The sequence below is a fragment of the Sinocyclocheilus grahami genome, unplaced genomic scaffold (genome assembly GCF_001515645.1).
Source record: "Sinocyclocheilus grahami isolate Dianchi unplaced genomic scaffold, SAMN03320097.WGS_v1.1 scaffold191.1, whole genome shotgun sequence".
Lineage (NCBI taxonomy): Eukaryota > Metazoa > Chordata > Actinopteri > Cypriniformes > Cyprinidae > Sinocyclocheilus > Sinocyclocheilus grahami.
This window is the reverse complement of record NW_015505370.1, coordinates 1348127-1357630: the sequence shown is the minus strand read 5'-3', so window position 1 is coordinate 1357630 and position 9504 is coordinate 1348127. Positions and strand designations below refer to the sequence as shown.

At 35.6% G+C, this 9504-nt stretch overlaps 2 protein-coding genes across 9 annotated transcripts in view; both read right to left on the bottom strand.

The window, feature by feature from the left end:
* The window catches only part of LOC107594798 (protein lin-52 homolog), a 12635-nt gene extending 7616 nt beyond the window's left edge, over positions 1–5019 (bottom strand). The window contains exons 1-6 of one of the 5 annotated variants that reach the window (XM_016284980.1): positions 4950–4972; positions 4438–4492; positions 4250–4324; positions 4012–4049; positions 3852–3918; positions 3500–3583 (exon numbers count right to left, since the gene is read on the bottom strand). In XM_016284980.1, coding sequence (XP_016140466.1) covers positions 3500–3583; positions 3852–3918; positions 4012–4049; positions 4250–4324; positions 4438–4450 — 277 coding nt within the window. In that variant the 5' untranslated portion in view covers positions 4451–4492; positions 4950–4972. The other 4 variants (XM_016284979.1, XM_016284978.1, XM_016284977.1 and 1 more) reach the window with 4 other exon arrangements.
* Positions 5020–5985: 966 nt separating this feature from the next.
* LOC107594797 (protein O-mannosyl-transferase 2-like) overlaps positions 5986–9504 on the bottom strand; it is a 12380-nt gene continuing 8861 nt past the window's right edge. For 3 of the 4 annotated variants that reach the window (XM_016284974.1, XM_016284975.1, XM_016284976.1), the window contains exons 18-22: positions 9116–9175; positions 8930–9035; positions 8710–8850; positions 6564–6675; positions 5987–6333 (exon numbers count right to left, since the gene is read on the bottom strand). In XM_016284974.1, the coding sequence (XP_016140460.1) occupies positions 6228–6333; positions 6564–6675; positions 8710–8850; positions 8930–9035; positions 9116–9175 (525 nt within the window). In that variant the 3' untranslated portion in view covers positions 5987–6227. Of the gene's footprint in view, positions 6334–6563; positions 6676–8709; positions 8851–8929; positions 9036–9115; positions 9176–9504 lie in introns of all 4 variants that reach the window. The other variant, XM_016284973.1, reaches the window with a different exon arrangement.

The window sequence follows — 9504 nt, the reverse complement described above, 5'->3', positions numbered from 1 at the left end:
ATATATATATATATATAATTATTTGAAATATACATTTTTGTAAAATCTTAACTTTTGAACAGATAAAATGAATATGACATATTTCAGATTTTGAACTCTCTAGGTTACTAATCTAAATACATTAATCATGTGAACACCTACTGACATTCAGATGTTCTTGTTTCCAATAAAGCACAAGATGCTCTTTGGATCATTCTCAAATTATGTTTGAGAACATGATCATTTGGTTTTACGCAAAACTTGTGAAGTTCATGAAGCTGACTATTTCTAACTATTGTTTCGCTCAATGGCATAGAGTGGCATAATCTTGGTTGAACGAGCCTACTTTAATCATGCGCTCTTGATGGAGATTTTACAAATCAGCAGTGAACTCACAAGGCGGCCTCTCATCACTTCACCAGTATATTTTCCACACTACAGCACCAAGTCTGACCAGAGACTAAGGTAACCAGTGGGTGGGTATAGCCAAAGATATATAAGAAACAAATGTGAAACCAAACTCACACTAAATTACAGTTTTGTGGTGCAAAATAGGGCTGCACGATTATGACAAAAATCATAATTGTCGATTATTCCCTTGAAATTGTAATTGCCATTATTAATTACGATTATCGCAATTTACATTGAATGATGTTTAGGCTATACCATTATGTTTGAAGCAACTGCATGGTATATTTTTATTTGAAAATAAATAAGCTGAAAACACTAACTAAAAAAACTTTTATTGCTTTTCTATAGTATTAAGCCTCAAATGTCAACCACATGGGATTGGTTTCTTCTTTAAATTAAAAAAGTACAAATTTGAATGGTACTATAATGTTAAAGGGGTCATATGATGCGATTTTAATTTTTCCTTTCTCTTTGAAGTGTTGCAAGCTCTTGGTGCATAAAGAAGATCTGTAAAGTTGCAAAGACTAAAGTCTCAAATCCAAAGAGATATTCTTTATAAAAATTAAGAGTCAGCCACACCTACCTAAAACGGCTCGTTCTAACATGCCCCCACATGTCTACGTCACGATGTGGGAAGATTTGCATAACACCGCCCAAATGTTCACGCAAAGAAAGAAGGCGTAACTTTTATTCTGGCTGTAGTATTGTTGTTGCCTCCACCATGTTGTGAAGGCGCTGTGTTTCATTGTGAAAGCGAAACTTTGTTTGGTCTTCCAAAAGAGGACGATATCTGCTTTGTTATGCCTGGAACTGATCCGTGCTGGTTGCTAAAGAAATACAACAACTTTGCACTGCGATGCAAAGTAAAAAGACAGTATAAGTCATTATAATCCATAATTATGTCCCCTCTGGATGCAACGAATGCCTCGTTTATAATGGGTTTTCATGTTTTTGGATCATCGCTCCGGCCGGACAGGGCATCAACAGTATGTGAGGGGCGTAACATTTCCGTCTCACGCTTGAGGTATTCGGCCAATCACAAAGCACTGGATAGCTGGCCAATCACAGCACACCTCGCTTTTCAGAGCGATGAGCTTTGTAAAAATCGACTCGTTTCAGAAAGGCGGCGCATAGAGGAGAAAAAATAATGTACAGTATGTGGAAAATAATGTGTTTTTTTAACCTTAAACCGCATAAACACATTTCATTACACCAAATACACAAAATAATGTTATTTTTAGCAGCATCATATGACCCCTTTAAACTAAACCTACAATTAAAACAATGGAAAAACCCTTAAGATAACCTGTAGAAATCTTAAGCATGCAGAATAACATAAGCAGACTTTGAACAATTAATCGCTGCTTTGAACGATTATGTAATTGTGGCATCCGTAATTGTAATCGCGATTAGGAATTCGATTAATTGTGCAGGATTAGTGCACAGGTTATATATTAGATGGAGAGAACCTGCTTTCAGCATTGGAAATTAATTTTCTTACGCCTGTTAAAAAGAATAAATGTCTTGGAGCATGTTGCATTCCTACAGAAGTGAAGAAGCTACATCATGAACAAGCAGAGGACAAAATAACAGGAGGGTGGAGACATCTAGGTTGACTTATTACACGCAGGCAGAACAGACTCAGGTTATGCCTTTCTATTTGTAAAAAAATGCCAGTTTTACATAGCAAAATCAACATGGGAGCGCTGTACCTAAAAGTGGCATATTTACCCTAGAGAGCTGGCACTTATACTGTACAGACATCCAGATGTTTTAAATATTAAATGGTGAATATAGAAACATGAAATTTCATATTAAAAATATCAACTTTACTCAAATGTAATAGAATAATGTATGGATGAATATTTCAGGTCAGTAAGATTTAATTTATACATGTTCAGAATAAATAAAGTTGTTCAAAATAATACGGTCAATTCAAGCAAACATATGGTTTTGAGTGTGAGATTTCCCCCTATGTTTCTCATTGAAAGGAATTTTGTTGAGGGATGATTTTGAACATGTCAGAAGAAATGTGATATAATTGAAACAAGTGTTCAGACATGGTCTGCATTACTTTCAAATTGCGCAATATTTGTCCATTTAATGCCCATTTTCATCTAGAAAATCTTTTACACTTATCTTTTCTGTAATTCTGCCAGTATGGATTAATACTACATCTAGCAATCCTGTGACATAACATTTCAGAACTACTGGGCAAAAAGCCAGTTCTGTTTAAATAGAGAGTGGGGATTTATTTAAGACTTAAATAGAATTTAAAAAAATAATAAATAAATAAATATATAAGAGTTCCAATGCAAAAGCCTCTAAAAGCCATCTTGGTCAAAAATGAGATAACGATACTGAGTACTATGTTCATCAAGTACTTTCACTTCAAATGCGCTAAATCCCAGCCTCAACCCACTCAGAAGTACCAGTACTTACATAGAAACCTATACATAGTAGCCAGAAAGAAATGCTAATTTTAAAGAAAAATGTCAGACCTACTTGGAGGCTTTTGCATCTGAACTCTTCATATAGAGATACAGTGGGTACGGAAAGTATTCAGACCCCCTTAAATTTTTCACTCTTTGTTATATTGCAGCCATTTGCTAAAATCATTTAAGTTAATTTTTTTTCCTCATTAATGTACACACAGCACCCCATATTGACAGAAAAACACAGAATTGTTGACATTTTTGCAGATTTATTAAAAAAAAAAAACTGAAATATCACATGGTCCTAAATATTCAGACCCTTTGCTAAATGATTATAGCAAATGGCTGCAATATAACAAAGAGTGAAAAATTTAAGGGGGTCTGAATACTTTCCGTACCCACTGTATATATATATATATATATAGAGAGAGAGAGAGAGAGATAAGTCATTTTTCTAGTATGTTTCAAATGGATTTAGGGGCTAGATTATTTATAATAATTTATATGATTTAAAGAACCTCTATCATAAAGCTAACAGCAGCTCTTGCGTTTTTCTTACTGTTTTTCTTCTTTGCTGATATCGCCATCTAGAGGAGGCTTTACAAAGTCTTCAAACCACTTCTTAAACACTGCACAGATGAACTAAATGTTTCCAAGAAACTAAGATTACTTACATTCCTCCAAACCCAACTGATAAGCCAGATTCTGCAGTCCCTTCACCTTCTCCATCAGATTTGCTGTGGTCAAACTTCCTAATTCTAATTAAAAACAATAACACACAATAACAACAAACATAAGATCATCAATATTTGTAGTGCCACTACAAATAACTTAATTTAAAAAATGACCACACCATACAAAAAACACCACAGCTTTTTAAAATTAATGTTGCAATTTATCGAGCCATATTAAGCTCTTTAATTGAACTGAGCATCTGTCAGATAGGTCCATGACATAAAAATGCAAAAATTATGCTTCGAGAAGCTTAATATAATTTGTTTTGGTTTTATGAAAAAGGCAACAGACCTTTCAGCATTTCAATATCTTCTGACTCCAGCTCAGCCATCCACTTGGGCGGAGAATTTGTGATAGGCTGGAACAACAAACAGAAGTCTCAATTTCGTGTCTGAATGCAAAACTTTCTAAATAATTTATTTTAAATGTATAATTCTGATTCTTAGCTCACATTTTTGAAGGATGCAGCAAATTCAGAGACACCCGGCACTGTTAAAATGTTAAAGAAGTACATGGGACTTTCAAAACAACATTCAAAGCTACATTAGAAAAACACATGACAGGCCAAAATAAAAATGATTATTTCAACAAATGTAACTTTGGGTCATATGTAGAAACATCTGTGAATGTTACATCCTATAAAATACTGTTTTAGTTCAAATCAAAAATATTAAGACACTCAAACTTACACTGCTCCGGCCACAGGTCTGGTGAAGCTCGGTCAAGTTTTTCAAAACTTAGCAGAGAGGATTCAAAGTCCTCACCTATATAAATAAATAACAAATGATATATGCTCTTTATTACAACACTGGTTTAGAAATTAGATCAGAAATAATTTATTATAATTTTTTTTTTTTTTAAATCAAGCATTACTTACAATTAGACCACATATGTAAGTGCAATTATAATGTGGATGACTTTAAATGCTGTGACTTTCGGAGCAATATTCCCCATGTTATGCGGGACATAATATTGAGTGTACAAGTAATGTTATGACAAGACACATTAGAGGGGGAGGTTATGTTATGTTTGTATTGTTGTGATGCAGCTGAGCTAGCTGCATTGATAGCAATGCTTGTTAAAAATAAACAAAAATACACATTTAAAAATAGAAGCAAGATACAAAAAGTAACCTTTTCCGCATAACCGCTCCATCAATACATTCGTATAATATTTAATATAGTAACTGATGCCGAACGTAGCTTGCTAATGACTCCAAACAATTTTATGACGCTATTTCGAGGGGGAAAAAATACTTTTTTGAAACTGAATACGTAAATTATTTAAGAATATATATGTTGACTAGTATAATAGTTTATAAGGGTTAATCGGTCCGTTGCACTAATACAATAACTAACGTTCCCAGGGAAAAGAGGAATTAAAATTTACCTCCATTCGGAGACGCCATCTTGACAACAACACACGTGATTCGAAGCAGCCAATAGCTGAAGGCCGTGAATACCTGTAGCCCCGCCCTCTCGCGTTGTGCGAGATGTCGCAACATTAACTTAAGACTTTCAGCTCCCTTGAGAAGCAACTTCATTTTTAACAGGATGTTAATTTAATAAAACTGATCATAATATTGAAATAGTCTGAGTTAAATAGGCTATATTTAAGAAAATACAAAAGAATAACTTGTTAAAAATATTAGCTATAAATTAATACAGTGAAAGTGAATTATTACAGATAGACCATTTATGCAACATTACAGTGTATTAATATAACGTGACAAATTTAGAGACTGTCAGAGAAAGGACCAGACATTGAAAAGCTAGTTGAGATGGTGGGAGAAATCACCCAGATATCAACACAGATAAAGTTGCTTAAAGACATTGGCTAGAAAAAAAAGCAGATTTCTTAATAAGTGGAGATTATAGAAACCCTGTGAGAAAAGATTAGTTTTGCAAGAAAACGTTATGCTTCAGTGATAGGCTACTAGTTGGGTAAAAATATACAGCCCTAAACGAATAACAATTTTCCTCTTAGCATGATGGTGGTTTATGAAAAGTATGTTACCTTTTCAGTAAAATGACTTAGAAAATGGGATGCTCTCAAATGCAACACAAATAAAATCCAAATACCAGCAATTTTTAAATGGATTCATTTCAGTCAGTCATCAATCTGCATTTAAGGCAACAATTCCAGTAACACAATTACGAAGGGACACAGTTAATTATTTTGTAAATCCAGCATCCAAACATGAATCCAAATGAAATTCTTTGGTATGACCCAGAAATGGCTATTTAATTGATCAAAAACGCAACTTGTGTAGATGAGAAATATAACAATGTGATAACATTGTATTTCAAAGGTTGCTGTTTTTGCATACACTAATTCAAACATTTTGTCTCATAGGAAAAAACTAAATATGTAACAAATGAAATGTACAAAACACAACTGAAGGAGTGAATATCTGAAACCTGAAAGGCACTTTATTACTTCTATCAATTTAGTTCAGTCCAGCTACAGCAGTTAAAACACCATCAAACTTTAATGTAAAATACATGACTGTAAAACACTAACTTTAAAATACTATTTAAAAAAATTCCATCACAGCAGAGTAAAGGCTGTACTTCCACAATGAAATTAGCCAGTCAACATGTAACAAGTGAAATAGTTAAAAACATTTAATGAAGTCCCGGGCACTTCAAAACTGTCTAAAATGGTCTAAAATTCCCAGGATTCCATCCACCTGAGGCCAGCCATGGAGGAGGCAGGGTCATGTGCCAGCGGCCCCCTCATGCCATAGGAGAGAGGATGGAAGAGATAAAAGCTGAAACAAGCAGAAATTGAAAATTGAAATTCAAGTGTGAGATCAATATTAGAAATGGACTGAATTTGTAACCTAAACAAACATAGAACATTTGTACAAAATGCACAATTTCAGCATTAGATATAATTAATGATTTCCAATAGGAAATCTTGTAAAGAGTTAAAAATAATAAAAGCATAAAAGTGTTGTGAGCCCGAAAACAACTACATTTAAATATTGTAGAGTCTTACCTGTAGATGAACCCTAACAGGAGTATAAATTGACCTCCCCTCACAAGATAATGGGATATGGATGAACTAAAGAGAAGGTGTAAATTCTGGAGGAAGATGTCCAGAGTAATACCTTAAATAAAGAAGGTAATTAAATGTTAGAATTAAATGCGTTAATTAAAAAAAAGTTGTATCTTAATAGGCTTATTAATGCTACAAAATTTGACATTTGTAGATGAGTTTGTTTTTTATTGGAACAGATTTGGAGAAATTTAGCATTACATCACTTGTTCACCAATGGATCTTCTACAGTGAATGGATGCTCAGAATTTGAGTTCAAACAGCCGATAAAACATCACAACAATCTACCAGTAATCCACATGACTCCAGTCCATCAATTAATGTCTTGTGAAGCAAAAAGCTGTGCATTTATAAGAAAAAAATTCATTAGGATGTTTCTAACTGCAAACTATTGCTCCCGGCTAAAATATAGAGCCCTCTATCCATAACATTGCTTTTTTACTACTTAAAAAGTCATTTTGTCTATATCAGGAAAGAAATATGCACAGATCAAGCAAGCGAAAACAGTCCAGAACAGTTCTAAACCAATAATGTTTTTATCAGCTTTTTGGACTCTGGGTTCTGACTGTACCCATTCACTGAAGAGGATCTACTGGTGAGCAAATGATGTAATGTCAGCATAAGTTTCTCCAAAACTACATCTTGGATGGCCTGAGGGTGAATGCATTTTCAGCAAATGTTCATTTTTGAGTGAACTATTCCTTTAAAGGGGTGGTTCATTGCGATTTCACTTTTTTAAACGTTATTTAGTGTGTAATGTTGCTGTTTGAGCATAAACAATATCTGCAAAGTTACGAAGCTGAAAGTTCAATGCAAACGGAGATATCGTCTACTAAAATTAAATTAAAATAGTTTAATGCCTACAAAAACGGCTGGTGGGGACTACAACAAGTTACTTCCTGGGTTCGTGACATCACAAACCCTGATAAACCCCGCCCTCTGGAACACGCAACAAAGGGGGCGAAAACTAGTGGTGCATGTAAAAATCTATTCATATATGAATCGCGATTCTGCCTTCTAACGATTCTAATGGATTCACAAGTTTAAAAATAAATGTTCTAAAGCAGCAGTTCTTAATACAGTTCCTCGCGTCCCCCTGCTCTGCACACACTCTGCATCTCTCTCTCTCTCATTCAGCTCAGCTCCAACAATGAACTATTCCAATTATACACTTATTTTCACATAGCTATGAGAAGCGTTAAACATGGACGCGTGTGCAGTTGCCGTACTGTATTAAAGCTTTAATCAGGATAAAACCGTATATTAAAAGCTAACATAAGCAGTAGCATTTACAAATAACAGCATATCTAAGAGTATGAGACAACAACAAACAAAAAACATAGGCCTACCATTAAAAGCCGTGCTTGCACAGGTTCTGCGCGATCCTCTTCAATAATATCCTCTGCTTCTCAATCAGGCTCAAACTGATGAGCGATATTATTATTTATGCATTTAGCAGACACTTTTATCCAAAGCGACTTACAGTGCATTCAGGCTATACCTTTTTTACCAGAATGTGTGTTCCCTGGGAATCGAACCCCCGACCTTTTGCGCTGCTAACGCAAAGCTCTACCACTGAGCCACAGGAGCACTTACAAAACAACCGGAGCACATGCCGCTGAGGTGAAGGGCTGGACGATTAGACGTCCAATTTACTAATGCACGTCTAAATTGATTGGTTTAGCCAATCACAACACACTGGGCTAACTAACCAATCAGAGCCCATCGCCTATTTCTGAGGGCGGGGCTTCATAAAAGCAGGAAATGATCAGCGTGTTTAGAGGAGAAGGGACAGAGCGGTGTGGAATAAAGGTAAATTATGTGAAAAATAATGTTTCTTTAAAAACGAAGCATTAACACATGTTAGACTGCACCCCATAAACACAATCAAGCCTAGAAAAGACCCAGTGAACCACCCCTTTAACGCTATTGTCATTAAAATTCTGACTGCAGCATAACCTATTGGACAAATGCACTGGAAAATGTATGAAAGGCTAATTAATTAACTTCCAGTCCATAGAAAAACAGTTTGATAAGAATATATTAGAGTAGGCAGTGACTTTGGTTATCTGGTTTGCCGTCGTACCTGTGAGCATACTGCTGAACAACATGGCAGGAAAGTAATGGTGGTAGTAGAGTATGCGACCCATGATGTAGAACGGGAGGTAGTGTAATAGCCAACCCAAAAGCAGCATTCCACCACCCTCCATGAGAGTGTGACAGTGCACTAAAAGACAACATCAGCTGTTTTAGACTTGTTCTGATTGGCTCTTTTTAAGTACTGCACAATATGTAGTGCTGCTTACCTTTCCTCATTCCCTCCATCTTCACTCCTCTCTGTTTTGCTAAAGATGCAACTGTCAGCATTAAAAGAAACAGAGCAAGACTCAAGAGGTTCAGCCACCAGATGACCTGAGGATTAAATGTGATCTTCAGTAATGATATGACAAGAGATCTTAGGAAGCAGAGGACATAAAGTCAGAGACACTTACAGGGTTCCCGAGAAGATAAACGCGGTACTCTGTCTCATTCACTCCAGAAAACCTCAAACCCTATCATGAATAATGAATAACAATGAGATAGTACTCCAATAGATCTGGATCTTCAAAACAGTTTTGTTAGTGTTAAAGGAACACTCCACTATTTTTGAAAATAGGCTCATTTTCCAACTCCCCTAGAGTTAAACAGATGAGTTTTACCGTTTTCGAATCCATTTGCTGCCATACCATGGGTGCAGCAGGCGCAATGATATTACGCAGCACCTGAAAATAGGCTAACTTCCGTCAACATAACCAACGTGACCATCTGCTTGCACAGGGAGCGTGCTGGGGACTATTTTCAGGCATTGCGTAATATCATTGCGCCTGCTGCACCCATGGTA